The 15,648-nt window shown below is 41.5% G+C and overlaps 1 protein-coding gene across 1 annotated transcript in view; it reads left to right on the forward strand.

Annotated features, from left to right (window-relative positions):
• SDK2 (sidekick cell adhesion molecule 2) overlaps nucleotides 1-15,648 on the forward strand; it is a 479,875-nt gene that overhangs the window by 210,447 nt on the left and 253,780 nt on the right. The window contains exon 2 of the mRNA XM_069076864.1: nucleotides 9,841-10,000. Coding sequence (XP_068932965.1) covers nucleotides 9,841-10,000 — 160 coding nt within the window. The remainder of the gene's footprint in view (nucleotides 1-9,840; nucleotides 10,001-15,648) is intronic.

Genomic DNA, 15,648 nt, shown 5'->3' on the forward strand with positions numbered 1-15,648 from the left:
AAGGAAGGAAGGAAGGAAGGAAGGAAGGGAGGAAGGAAGGAAGGGAGGAAGGAAGGAGGGAGAGAGGAAGGAAGGAGAGAAAGAAGGAAGGAAGGAAGGAAGGAAGGATTGGCTTAAAGTCCCATTTCAGTATTTTTCTCCATTGTTAACTACCAATGATTAGCACTCTAGTTCCATTTAACCAGTTGATTCAATTAGCTTTTACAAAGGTATATTTATTGTAAGGACATAACAATGATAGATGTAACAAATCTTTCCCCACCGTGGGGGTACACTATACCTATATTACTTTGGTTCCTGAGGATAGTGGGCTCAAACTCTGTGGCAGTTTCTATATAGCCTTCACCTGCCAGGTTGGCCCCAAATGCAGCACGGCTTCAGAATGATTCTTAATCTCAACTACCACTAGACTGGGTCCCTGAGGTTGTTCTTTAGAACCTTGACACTAGGCTCATTAGCCATAAAAATCAACATGGCCTATCTCTCAGAGCTCTGCTTGACCTTCTGACTTTTCAAAGCTCAAAAGATTGTAGCCTTCTCCAATCTCCTTCACCTAAGAGAAAGAAAGAATGAACACAACAGAGATAGAAGGAACAACAGAACCATGTGCTTATGAGCCATATGAGATAGAGATCTGAAGTACTTCTCCCTGCTGAGGTTTTTGCCCTTGCCTCTTCATTTGATCATAACCAGGCGTGAATGATAGTAAGTTCTTGCTGTGGGAAGTGGGTGCCTTTTGAATGAGCCCAGTTCTGACTTCTCAGCTAATCAGAAAGGTTTCCCTTCACCACGTGGTTAATAGATAAGAACCAGTTACAGAATGTTTGTGTATAGGATTTCATTAGGCACACACTGCAAATTTTCATAAAGACTGGGGTCTTTGGCCAGATGTAAAGTGTTTTAAAGGCTAAACAGAGATTATATTTGATCCCAAAGGCAATAGGGCACCATTATAGTTTATCAAGTAGTGACTCAACACCATCAGACCTTCACTTTAGGAAAATCCCTTGGGCAACTGTTTGGCAGATGGACTGGAGAGGAGAGATACTTGAGGCAGGAAAACTAATTAGGAAGCTGTTGCAATAGACAGGAGAGGGCATAAAGCAAGTGGCTTTGGGAACAGAAAGAAGAGGAGGGAGGATATCATGGAAGGAAAAATGACAAGATTTGGCAACTGAGATATATACAGAGAGGAAGAATGAGGACTCAAGATAATGCTGAGGATGTAGACCTGGATGACTAAAAAGATGATCCTTGACAGAAACAGAGAAGTTTAGAAGGGAGGCAAGTTTGAGTAGAAGGATGATGAGTTCAGTTTTATGGAATATCCAGTTTGAAATATCTAATAGTTGATGTGTGACTAGAGCTCAGGAAAGAGCCTAGGGCAGGAGAGCTATATCTCTGGAAATCGTCTAGAGAGAGGTGATAATTAAGCCCATGGAATCTGATAAGTTCACCAAGTAAGAAAGTGTGAGAAAAAAAAATAGAAGAGTACCGAGGACAGAGCCTTGGGATACACTCACAGTTAACAAGTTTGATATGAATAGTGATCCAGTAAAGGAGATTGAGAAGAAGCAGTCAGACATGTAATGGGAGAACCAAAAGGGAGCAGTGTTATGAAAACCCAAAAGAAAGTGTATCTAGGAGGAGAAAGTGGTTGATAATATCATTTGCTGAAGAGAGGCCAAGAAGGACAAGAAAAGACCATCAGACCTTTCAATTAAGAGATCATTCATTGATAACTTTGGAGAATGCAGTTTCAATTGAGTGATGGGTTCAAAAGCCAAATTGCAAAAGGATGAGAGGTCAGTTAAAGGAGATGAAGTGGGGGGGAAACATGTATTTTTTCTACAAAGTTGACTGATAAAAGGAAAAGAAATAGCTTAAGGAGGTGGTAGGGATCTAATGATGGGGTTTTTGTTTTGTTTTTTAAGGATGAGGGATATTTAAGTGTGTTTGTTAGCAGCAGGGAAGAAACCAATGGATAGAGAGAGTGGAGATTAGAGAAAAGGAGGGTATGATTGTGCAAGTAATATTTTGGGAAAGATAGAAGGGAACAGCATCAAGATCTGGCCATGGAGAGAAGGCTCATTTCTTCGTCAAAAGTTAGAGTAAAGGAGGAGAGATCAAAAAATTATGTCTAGGGGGTATGAGATTAGAAGAAAGGGAAGAGAGGGATCTCATGGCAAATAGGCTTAATATTCTCAACAAAGTATAGAAAAAGCAATTGATAAATGGTCAAAGGAAATGAACATGAAACCTTCAGATAAAGAAATCAAAGCTATCTATAGTCACATGAAAAAAATGCTCTAAATCACTATTGATTAGAAAAATGCAGATTCAGACACCTTTGAGGTACCATCTCACACTTATACCATTGACTAACATGAAAGAAAAGGAAAATGACAAATGCTGGAAGGAATGTGGAAAAAAAAATAGATAAAGTAATGCACTGTTGATGAAGCTATGAAGTAATCCAACCATTCTGCCCTTACTTCGCCATCCCACTCTGGAGAACAATTTGTAACTATGCCCAAAGGGCTATAAAACTGTATATGCTTTGACCCATCAATAATACCAATATTAGATCTGTATCCCAAAGAGATGAAAGAAAAAGGAAGAGGACATATATGTACAAAAAGAATTGGAAATTGAGGGAATATCCATCAACTGGGGAATGACTAAACAATTAGTGGGATATGATAGTGATTGAATATTCTTTTGCTATAAGAAATACCAAGGGATGGAGTGGTTTCAGAAAAACTTGGAAAGACAAATGAATTGATGAGAGTGAAGTGAGTGGAACCAGGAGATCATTATATACAATAACAACAATATTGTAATGACCAGCTATGAAAGACTTGGTTACTCTGATCAGTCTGTATCCAAGTGATCCAAGACAATTCCAAAGGACTCATGATGAAAAATACTGTCCACCTCTAGAGAGAGAACTGATAAATGGATTGCATTTTTTCATATAATAATTTTTCACATTTTCTAATTTCAATAATTTTAAAACAATTTTTCAATATTTTTTCACCTTTTTTGCTCTTTTTTTTGCAACATAGCTAATATGGAAGTATGTTTTGCATGATTCCACATGTATAATCAATATATTACTTGCTTTTTCAATGAATGAGGGGACGGTTTGGAGGGAGGGAGAGAATTTGGAACTCAAAAAAATTAGATGAATGTAAAAAAATAAATAATAAAAATTTTAAGAAAAGAAGAAATATGTGGGTAGAAAATATGGGGAGAGGTCCCCAGCTTAGAGGGATAGCTGGTGTGGAAGACTTGAGAGAAGAGATTTGGAAGGTCCTCCTGACTAATGGACTAGGGAATCAATTAGGGAGATATAAAAGGATTATCTTATCTTGTTGAGATTAGATAACAAAAATTTGTCTCAGACTCAGTAATTTGGTCATATGATTTTCACCAACTCTGTTTAGCAATTTCTGATTAGGAATAGAGGAGGCAGATGGTGGGAATAATCTAAAGTTAGGGACTGGCAAGGTATGAGAATCAGTGGCACATCAGTACAAAAGATGCAAGAGCAGAAGACAGTGTAGAGATTAACTGGATAACAATAAGCTCAAGGTTAGAAGGAATAGAAAGTGACTCCAGGGCCTATTCATTCTAGGCCTCTATTCACTGCGCCACCTAGCAGCCCCCTACCCTCACTCTTTTTGTTTGTTTAGTTGGTCTTTTTGCTTTTTGGAGAGCAATTGGGGTTAAGTGACTTGCCCAAGATCACATGGCTGGTTTTTGTGTTAAGTGTCTGAGGCTGGATTTGAACTCAGGACCTCCTGACTCCAGGGCCTATTCATTCTAGGCCTCTATTCACTGTGCCACCTAGCAGCCCCCTACCCTCACTCTTGAAGCATTCATATTATCAGAGTACAGGGGGAAAGAAAGATCACAGGAGCTCAAGAGGGGAAAGACCTTCCAAAAATCATCCCTTCATTTTCTCTGCCTCCAGGAAAACAGGTCTCACAGCCTCCCAGACCAAGAGAGGTTCCTTACCAGAGAAGTAATATGACAGCCTGCCTCTCTTTGAAAGTGGCCTTCTCCACAACCTACTTCACAGAGTCTGAACCATTAACTGTAAAATAAAGGACAGTTTTACACACTTGAGGTCTCATTTGAATATTATCCACCTTTGTGTCCAAATGTTCATACAGAATTAGCATCACAGATTTAGAGCTAGAAATGATATCCTAGGACATTGAGTCTGACTCCTGATTTTATAAGAATAAGGCCCAAAGAGCCTAGATAAAGGTGTACTTACTAGTCCCTCACCTTACATTACTCTGCATATGTAATCTATGTACATTTTCTATATCCTCAGTAAAATATGATCTAGTTGAGGATAAGGACCATTTCATTTGTCTTTGTAGTCCTATGGTTTTGTTTGTTGTTCAGTTGTGTCTGACTCTTCTTGACTCCATTTGGGGTTTTCTTGGAGAAGATTTCCTTCTCCAGCTCATTTTACAGATGAGGAAACTGAGGCAAACAGGGTGAAGTGACTTACCCAGGGTCACACAGCTAGCTGTGTGAGGCTGGATTTGAACTCAGGAAGGTGAGTGTTCCTGACTCTAGACTTAACATTCTACTTACTGTGCCACCTAGCTGCCGAAGCACATGGTACCAATTTAATAAATCTTCACTGAGTTTAATCAAATCTCTGATTACAATGACACAAGTATTACATATACATATACACACATTATAACCCCTCTATAATTTATTAGATAATTTTCAAGATATAGCTGAAGAACTCAGCACCCTCCAGACCAGAAGTGATAGGCTTCCAGGGGAGTGCCCAGTCAATCACCCAGCTGCCTTCAAGTCCCTTGCAGTTTGGCAGGAAAACTAGAAACTCAATCTTGCTCCCTTAATCCCAGCAATGTTTCTTCCCTACCTAGCTTTGTTGTTCTGTACTCCCACCCTGGAGGGCAACTAGATTAGCTCAGTGGATAGAGCTCTGGGTCTGGAGTCAGGAAGACCTGAACTCAAATATGACTTCAGGCACTTAGAAGTTGTGTGACCTTGGGCAAGTCACTTACTTATCTTAATGCACTGGAAGGAAATGGCAAACCATTCCAGTACCTTTGCCTACAAAGCCTCATAGTCTATGGCGTCACAAAGAGTTGGGCATGACTGAACAGTAATTCTCAACCCACCCTCAGCTAAGTGGTATAGAGACAATACTTGGTATGATGGATAGAGCCCTAGTTCTGGAGTCAGAAGAATCTGAGTTCAGATGTGACCTCAGACACTTACTAACTGTATGACTCTGAGCAAGTCATTTAACCTATGTTTGCCTCAATTTCCTCATCTGTAAAGTGGGGATAATAATACATACTTTCCAATGTTATTATGAAACTCAAATGAGATTTGTGGAGGGCTCAGCACAAGACCTGCACATAGTAGGGTGCTTGGTAAAGACTTTTTTTCCTTTCTAACATCTGTATCCCATGTATTTCTGAGTTGAACCAGTTCATCCTGGAAAAACAAATAGTTATACTCAGCCCTAAGCTATATCTTCTCTCCATGGCCCCCAAAAGAGAGAGTATTTTTGTAGGTTCTGGCATAAACCAACTTCATTGAGGGGCTGGAAGGGGGGCACCAAAAGGCACGTGTAGACACTTGTTAGTATCACCTTGGTTTCCTGAGAACAAACCACTTCCTCCTCTTTGTTCACTTGGACACAGTGAGTCTGAGATACAGATATGGACAATTTTAGCTTTCTGCCTACTCCTCACATGCCAGATAAATAAAATATCAGTGTTTACCTGGGAGCAAATTGCCCAGCAGGCAAGTTTGCAAAGGCTAATAGTATTTGTGTGTTTCTTGTGTGTGTGTGTGTGTGTGTGTGTGCATGATCACAAGCGTGTGCGACTGTGCACGTGTATGCATTAGGAGAGGGGGAGGGGAACCTGTCTGTGTGTGTCATGCCTACCTCTGACTGTTTCTGTCATGGAGTCATTCCCCATATCGAGGGGATTTAATCACTTTGGGTGCTGAGAATATTATTGTTTTAAAACAAACAAGTGATGACAGGAATGAAAGGAGGGTTTTTAAAAACGGATTCAAAGGGTTCTTGAAAGCTTCTGGGAAATATGAATGTGCCTTTGAAGTAGGAAAAGCTCCCATTTGTTCAGCTGAAAGTGGAGTTTGCCTCAATATATCATTTTCCTTAGTAAATGGATGCCTGTCTCCTCCCCCACCATCTCCACACTACCCTCTCCTCTCAGACCCTAGAACTGACCAGGAGAGTTGCTGAGGGGCCCCACGTTCAGGGAAGTTCCTAATAGAACAAACTGGAGAACTTCTGGGGTTATGGAATAGGGCCCAGGAGTGGGGAACCTGTGGCCTCAAGGCCACATGTGGCCCCGTGTCCTCAACTGCAGTCCTTTGACTCCAAACTTCACAGAACAAATTTCTTTAATAACAGGATTTGTTCTGTAAAACTTGGACTCAATCAAAAGGCTGCATCCAAGGACCTAGAAGGCCCCGTGTGGCCTCAAGGCAGCAGGTTCCCCACCCCTGGAATAGGCAATTAACTGAGGTGGAAGAGAGCCAGGGAAGAATTCCCCAGAGCCTGTAGAAACCCCCATCAACCTCTCCCAAAGTGGCTGCAGTGTTCTTTTCTGCTCCCTTGAACAGCTGGCCAGCCACAGCTGGCAGACCAGTCTGGCATGGATTCTCTATCTATTCCTTTCCAACCTTGAGAATCACCCAAATGACCTTCTTTCTCTCTTCTTAGCTCTTTTCCCCATTCCAAGAAGGCAAACTCCTTTTGCTCTGTTCACTGCAGAGTTCCAGAATTCAAGAGAGCTCACTGAACAATTGAGGGTGGCCCTATCATGGGCAGGTGTAGAATTTTCTTCAATAATTGCAAGACCCTGATTCTCCCAAGAGCACAGAACTAGAACTAGTGGATGGACCTTACAAGAAGGCAGATAAGTGAACATCTTCCTAATAGTCACTGTTGCCCCTAAATGCTATGGGCTACCTCCAGGTAGGGGCAGTGAGTCCTGTAACTGAAGGTATTCAAGCAGAGGTTGTGTGGGCTGCTTGTTGTGGATGCAGTATTCAGAATTTAGGTAGCAATTTGACTAGATCCTTGGGGGGCTTCTAGGGGCAAACAGAGTTAAGTGACTTGCCCAGAGTCATACAGCTTGGGTCGGAGGCCCAATTTGAACTCGGGTCCTCCTGACTTCAGGACCAGTGTTCCATCTGTTGTACCACTCACTAGATCCTGACTAGATCCTTTTTTTTTTTTTTTTTAAAGCAAAGTAACTTGCTCAAGGTTACACAGCCAGTTATTTCTGGGTGTGGTGCTAAGTATCGGAGCCCGGATTTGATCCCCAGGTCATCCCGACACTGGGGCTGGTGCTCTTACTCACTGAGCCACCTGGCTGCCCCTGACTATATCCTTTCTAAGACATTCCTAGGCTCTTTCAACTTTGTCTATTATTCTAATAGATTACAAGCTCCTTGAGGGCCAGAACTACCTTATTTCATTTTTCGTATCTTCAGCATTTAGCACATGATAGATGCCTAACAAATGTTTGTTAACTTGACTTTGGCCTATTAATGTTTCCTTGGGTCACCTGTACTGAGCCAAAAAAAGAAAAAAAATGAAGGGAAGATCCCCATTGGATCCTTTCAGTGCAACTTTTTCACCCTCCACTTACTCCCACTGCTGCATGGAAAATGGAGAGAAGTTCTGTTCCTATCACCACTATCAGGGACCAGCAGTGAAGTGACCTACCCAGGTCCACCTCTCCCATTCCTCTCTTTGCCTCACATTCTCTCTTCCTCATCCTTTTGTTAAGACTTTTCCTCCCTCTCACTGGCCAAGAAAAAAGAGAGAGGGAGAACTGGAGAGCTTGAGGCCCCACAGCTTCATTTGCAAACTAATGTTGTTATCCTAACAAGTTGCACTGTCTGCCATCCCTTGAAGGATGTCAGCAGAGAGGGAGACAGATTCGGGGCCAGAATTGCATTATCTCCAGTGGCAAGGAGCATGTGCTCAGCAGGGGCTAACTCAATCATGTCAGAGGGGTTGCAGTGACTTTGCTTTTAGTTACAGCAAGAGCTCAGATCCTTGGGAACAGTGGAGAACAGAGTCATCTCCCTGATACAAATTTGGTCAGATGGTCTGACCACCACTTGGTGGATAGTCTCAGGCCTTCCCAAAATGGGATGGGGCAAGGTAAGGGACAGGGAAGGGTAAAGACTGAGACTGAGATGGGCAGCCTGAGGTCTCCCAAAAAGGAATTGGGGGAAAGAAGACCAAAGGTACCATCATTCCTGGGAAGGGGTCTTTTAAGTGTGTTGTTTTCATACAGTTCAATGGATCAAAACCACTAATAAACTATCTTGAGTTGGGAATAGTGAGTTAAATATCTCATAAAGTCCTCTGCCCCTCTATTCATTCCATATCCTTAATTGCCTATGGTTAGAAAAGCTGAATTCTCACTTAATTGGAGCCATTGAGCTGAGAGGAAAACATGATGCAGTGAACAAAAATATTAGAATTGAAGTCAGAGGCCCTGGCTTTGAATCCTGTGTGACCTTGGACAAGCCTCAGTTTCCTCATATGTAAAATGAGTGGGTGGGACTATATGGTCTCATGTATTCCAATTCTAGGTCAGTGATTTCCAGGCATCATTATTTAATTTCGTTGACCTCAGTTACCTTATCTGTAAAAATGAATGGGTTAAAATGAAGGAATATGTTTTGTTTAACTAAGTATGTTTGTTAGAAGGGCTTTGTTTTACATTTTTCCCCCAGTGTTGGGATAGGGCAGTGAGAGCACTAAGGATAATAGGGAGAGGGAAAAGAAAAGTAGCGAGATAGTACAGTGGATAGAGCACCAGGCTCAGAGTCAGAAAGACCTGCCTGGAGACCCTGGTTGTGTGACCCTGGCAAAGTCACTTAACTGTTTGCCTTGGTTTCCTCATCTGTAAAATGAACTGGAGAAGGAAATAGTAAAACACTCCAGTATCTTTGCCACGAAGAACCCAAAAAGAAGAGTTGAATATGACTAAAACAACTGAACAACAAAAACTAAGGGAAAGAAAGAAAAGAAAAGGGAGCCATGTCACTGAAGCATCTTTTTTTGTTGGTTTTAATGCAGAGAAAAGAACTGAAGAAGAGTAAAAAAGGAGCCTAGATAAGCAGGACCTCTTTGAAAACTACAACTTGAACTTGCCATATACTTAAAAAGGAAAGCAAGTTACATATAATATAGTTTCCTGTACGATCATGTTTTTCTGTTCTACTATGTAGATGGGAATGGCCATTTATTTTGGTGTTTATTAAGTTCAGAATAAAAATAGAATTTAAAATGCAAATGATGGGCTTAGATTATATAGTCTGAGAGGTCCCTCTCACCTCTAGACCTTTAACCTAGAATCCTGTGACCCTTGGACAAGTCCCTTAATAATTCTGGGCCTCCATTCCCTCATCTGTAAAGTGAGTGAGTTAAATCAGATGGTCTCTGAAACTGTGATCCTTATTATCGTATTGAAGTGTGTGGGGAAAGGGAATGTAACTTTGTGAGGTTTGCAAAAAAAAGTTAATAGACTTGATTAGGGGCGGCTAGGTGGCGCAGTGAATAGAGCACCGGCCCTGGAGTCAGGAGGACCTGAGTTCCAGTACAGTCTCAGACACTTAACACAAAAACTAGCCATGTGACCTTGGGCAAGTCACTTAATCCCAATTGCCCTCCCCCCAAAATAGACTTGATTAGAATGAGGGAATTGTGCTCTTCTTTGGTAGAAAGGAGACCCTTTAAGCCAATTTCTTTCTCTCTGTGCTTTGCAGATGATGTCTCCCCATATTTCAAGACAGAGCCTGTTCGGACTCAAGTGCATTTGGAAGGGAACCGCCTGGTGCTTACCTGCATGGCAGAGGGCAGCTGGCCTCTGGAGTTCAAGTGGCTGCACAACAACCGAGAACTAACTAAATTCTCTCTGGAGTACAGGTAAGCCCCATCCCTGTGCCCTCCTTTGTCTCCTCCTCATTCCAGCCAATCGCTGGCCACCTTGTTCTTTGACTAAGGCATCATGATGTCTAAGGGGTAAATTCAGGGTAACATGGAATTTAGAGATGGTATATGTGGGTTCAGGTGCCACCATCTTGACTATATGACATTGATCAAGGGATTTCTGCTCTTTGGGATGCAAGTGCATTTCTGTAAAATGAGGGAGTTGGACCAGAGGACCTCTAAAGTACCTTCCAGCTCTAACCCCCCTGGTCCTATGAGGAACAAGTGCCATCTCCCAGTGACTCAGCTACAGTCTCACTCCCCACTGAGCCTCAACATTTTCTCTCCTTCACAGCCCCAGTCAGCCAATCTTTACCTGCTGTTTCTGTCAAGGGAACTTTATTTCTCAAGGTTTCATCCCCATCTGGTCCCCTAACTTTCTCTGGGTTCTGGTATTAGGAATATGTCCACTGAGGGTATTCTTGAGACTGGAACAGTTTTGTATTTGGTATTATCTCTCCATCTGTAAATTCTATTTCCTCCTCCATTTAACATCTATTCACCCAAAAAGAGTCCCATGGGTACTTAGCCACTTCCCTTAATTGAGAGGTCCAAAGACATGTGCCAGACTTGGAGGCCCGGGGTTTCACTGCAATCCAGGAGCCTGTTCTCACCAGATGTCAGGCAAGGGAAGAACAGCCGCTGTCCAGGAAATAAAGTTGACACGAATGGCAGAAGAGGTATATACCCAAGGAGGCTACCTCTCTCTATATGAAGGTACTGCTAGCTGGCATCAGTTCACTTGGATAGGAACTGAAGGCTTACTTGGGGAGGCAAGAGGACAGTTGCAAATACAGGCATCTTCCTCCTCCCTCTCTGGGCAGAAGAGGAAAGCATTAAGGGAAGCTGGAGTGAGGAGAGGAAAGACCAAAGCTAGCTTACCCATCCTGGCTTAGGACCTAAATCTGATCCAGGGCCCTCCAGCACTTCCTTAAAGACTTTCTAAGCTCCTTCCCACCCTTATCTGCTCATCTCTGCCAGGAGAGTGTTGCCTGGACACAGGCAACCTGTGGCAGGCAATTAATTCCCAGGTTCGATGTGCACTAATTCAGTATCATTCAGGGTAGTGATTACCCTGATCTGGAGAGGTTGTTACAAGTTGGTTTCAGGGCCAGGGGAATGCAAATGAGAGGTGTGGGGATTTAATTGCTTGAATGAATGCAGTTCTTCCTAAGAAAAGAAGAAGGGTAAAATTGGAAACATCTCTGAGGAGATGGGAAAGGGAAGGGAGTGATAAGAGAGGCTATTGGCAAGCAAGCTGCCTTCTATCCTGCTCAGTGTGGGGAGGGAGCTAGGCCAGAACTAGGGATACAAAAATCAAAACTTTAAAAACAGCATCCAGTGGATGGAGTTTTGTATTGGAAGTCAGAAAGATCTGGATTCAAAGTCAGCCTCAGATATGTGACAGTTGGATGACCCTAGGCAAGTCACATAACTACGCTGAGCCTCATTTTATCTATAAAATAGGAATTATAGCATCTAGCTCACAGGGCAGTTGTGAGGATCAAATGGGATAATGTGTTACAAGAGGTTTTATGGTCCTTCAGGGACTACATAAATAGGGCATAGGGTCAGAACCTGTGATTTCATGGGTATTAGGAATTCCCAAATGAGAAAAATCCCTCTACCAATGCAGGTCAGCACCTGCTCCACAACTTTTGGTCTTAGACCTAGGACATTAAGGAGTTAAGTGACTTTTCCAAGGTGATACTGCCTGTCTGTGTCACAGGTAGGTCTCTAACCCAGGTTTTCCTGGCTCTGAAGCCAATTCTCTATGCACTATAACATGCTGCCTCTGGTTATATAAATGTGAACTGTCATTTTTCTTATTATGGGATCACACATATATCAGGATGGGCAATTGCCTACCAATGAGCAGCCCTAACCAAGAGGCAGGAAGGTTAGGTCAAGTCCTGGCCCAAGACTCTACAACCTGATCTCCAGGGCTTCCTTCTGTAAATGTGAATTGTCCCTCTGTGATAAGAGGAGGAAACAGAGGGTGATCTGTATGAAACATGAATCTGTCACATATTTGTGGAACACTGGGCTGTTTTTTCCTCTACCAACAGAGCAGCTCATTACAGAGTAGATGGAAAAGAACATTATGACCCGAGTATGCAGAAGACCCAGGTTCTAGCAAAAGCTTTGTCCCTTTCAAGCTGTACGACCTTGGACAAGTCACTGAACTCTCTAGGATTTGGCTTTCTCTTTTGTAAAACAAGGAGATGGAAATCTTAGGGTCCCTTCTAGTTCTGACGTTCAGTATTTCTATGATCATCTCTTTTTACTAGCAGTACCTCCCAGCTCCCCTGTGAACAAGATACGGGCAGGGACATGTAAAGCCACGCATGAGCAGCTTTCCAGAGGACTGCTGCTGTGAACAGCTTTCGAGGTTCTGATTACATAGTATAGTGAGCTCTCTATTCAATAACAAATCAATAAAACAAACAAAACATTCATAGAAAATCAAAATACATCATTCACCATGTCACAATTCAACAACTCATCATTAAAATGGCCACATAGTTTTACCAAAGTGGTCACATCGTTTTCAACAAAGTGCATTCGTTTACTTAATGAAAAAATCCTTAATTCAGTCACAAAGTACAAAAGTCAAAGTTCTCCACCCATAGGCCACAGTAAATCATAATCTTCTCAGTCAGTACACAGTATCCAAGTAAAGTCATCTTTCAGTTTGACTCAAGGCTGGCTCTCAGCTTCCATGGTTCCTCTAACATAGTCCCAGCTCCTACTGTCACCTGGGTTCAAAGGCAGGCAGCACCCAGTTCCTTGTCCAGTTCCTTGTCCAGTTCCCGTTCCATCTTGAAGCTCACAGTGTCCAGTCCACCTCAAGTCCTTCACAGCTCCTGTTTCTGGGAAGACAAAGATTAACAGAGCCACAGTAATATTCATACACATTTCTGGCACCATCATCAATTCACTATCTGCCTGTGAAATCAACACAGACCCACAAACAAGGTCCAAGAGGTCAGCACAAATCATCAGTAAAGTCCCAAGACCTCCAAAACCCTCCTCCAGGACTTCTGTAAACATACAACCAGCATCTGTACAAAGTATCACAAACAAACATCAACACAGACAGAGCAGACAAACAGAGTGCCAGGATATCACAAGTTTTCTCCTTCTTGACTATGCCACCACAAGAGTCCTCTTCTCAGTTCTGCTGTCTCTAGCCTGGGCCTCTCCTTATATATGGTCATTAGCTCCTCCCCTTCCTGTTGCAGGAGTTCATGTGTTCTAGGGTTCACAAGTTGTGGGGTTCACATGTTCTGTTTCTTAACAGACTTGATACAAGGCTCAAAAGAAACTTGAAATGAAACAAGGTGTTAATTCAGTAGCTGAAACAAGGTGTGAATTACTTCTGTGCTTGCCATTACAGGACAGTAATCCCCAATTCACAGAAGGGAAAACTGATCAAATTCACTGTTAACTGGAGAAGACATAGGGGGAGCAGGATTAGAAATCAGAAGTCCTGACTCCCAGACAATTACATACTCCTCTTGGTTAAACTGCATTAAATTCAATTGCATTTCCCACTTCTACTCTCTGAAGAAAGAACTTTGCTATCAACTTTCATATATATGGGTTTATTATTCTTGGAGTGGAGAATGGGGAGGCTAGGTTGGGGGGTGGGAGTGGAATCTACTAAAGACAAATTCTATGTATATGATGGGGTGGTGGTAGTAATGTGTGTATAACTGTATACAAGTATGCCTAAGAAAAGAGGCTATATATAAGTAAAAAAAAGATAGAAATAGATAAGTAGACAGACAGTCAGATAGATAGATAGATAGATTAGATAGATAGATAGATAGATAGACAGACTTACAGACAAATAGAAAGGTAAAGCTTTTATTCAGCACTTAACTGCTATGAGGCTGAGTGCTGAGAATATAACAAGGTAACATTCTAATGGGGTAGGATAACAATGGGGTAGGAGCCCAGAGGTTTATAAAATCCTTTAACCCCACAATACCATTAGTAGATCTATATCCCAAAGAGATTTTTAAAAAAGGAAAAGGACCTATATGCACACAAACACTTATAGCAACTCTTTTATTGGTGGTAAAGATGTGGAAATTGGGGGGATGCCAATAAACTGAGGAATGTCTAAACAAGTTGTATACTATTATGATGGAATTCTATTGTACTATATTAATAATATTATGGTATTATACTGTGATGTATACAATTGTATAAGAAATGACAAACAGGATGCTCTCAGGAAAACCTGTAAAAGCTTACATATAGTGATGCAAAGTGAAATGAGCAGAACCAAGAGACCATTGTACATACCGTAGTAGCAATAATTATTATGTGATGATCAACTGTGAAAGACTTACTATTCTCATCAATACAATGATCCAAGACAATTCCAAAGGCCATATGATGAGAAATGCTATCCATCTTCAGGTTAGGAGCTGATGATTAGAGTCTGAATGTAGATTGAAGCAAACTTTTTTTAAACTTTATTTTTCTTGGGTTTTTTTGTCTGTGTTTTCTTTCACAATGTGAGTAACATGGAAATGTGTTTTGCATGACTGCAGATGTATAACCTATATCAAATTGCTTGCTTTCTCAATGAGGGGGTGAGGGAAGGGAAGGAAGCAGAGAATTTGGAACTCAACATTTTACAAAATGAATGTTAAATTGTTTTTACATCAGGAAGCAGAACCCATTATGCCACGGCTATGGCCATGTTTCTATTAACTTTTCCTTTATAAGACTAAGGCTGGCTTGATAAATAGGTAAGGAAAGTAAAGGATTCATTACGGATACATAGTTCTCTTTGTTTTCTTTTGTTTTGTTGTTAACTTAATCAAAAATTATTTTATATATCTTTTTCAGAAGATTAAAAAAAAAGAAACTTGTAGTAGCTGGGGTAAGCTAAGACAATCTGAGCTTAGTAGCATGGTTTACAAATGGCCAGAAAGTAGCAGAGAGGATAGTGCCTGGTTCCCTGAGAGATAAGTCAAAAGCTCTCTTATCAGAGCAGGGGAGATCCAGGGCCAGATTCCAAGGTTGCAGTGGGAAATGGCAGAGTAGGATATGAGATGATGGCCAGGAAAGAAATGAGTATGTTTTTTTCTAAGTTTGTATGTGTGTGTGTGTGTGTGTGTGTGTGTGTGTGTTGTATATGCATGTGTGCATGTATATGATTGCAGTTTTATTTTCTATGTCATGAGGATTAGGGGTGCAGCACCCCCGTGATCTGGAAAATCGATGTAAATTTTTTTGGCCCTCCCTTTACACCAGAGAAGAAGTCTGAAGTATTATGGTATTGAAAGAAAAGATATATTGATATTATGTAATACTATACATTTATTTTATACATTTCTGAGTTTCTCAACTTTTTCTATATCATCTGTGACTTCCACAAAACTCCCCAGAAATTCCTATTTCATTTCTTATGCCAACCCCCAACATATCAAAATTGCGATGGAGAAACTTGTGATGTGGAAGGGATAACTATAACTATATATGACTTATGAGAGTGTGTGCCTATATCTTTCTAATTATGTGTTAATGTGTGTACGTATGTGGTCAGAGGCAGCAAGGTATAG

This window comes from Petaurus breviceps, unplaced genomic scaffold (assembly GCF_028583685.1).
Source record: "Petaurus breviceps papuanus isolate PSGF00001 unplaced genomic scaffold, PetGlider_PUasm1.0 90925, whole genome shotgun sequence".
Classification (NCBI taxonomy): domain Eukaryota; kingdom Metazoa; phylum Chordata; class Mammalia; order Diprotodontia; family Petauridae; genus Petaurus; species Petaurus breviceps.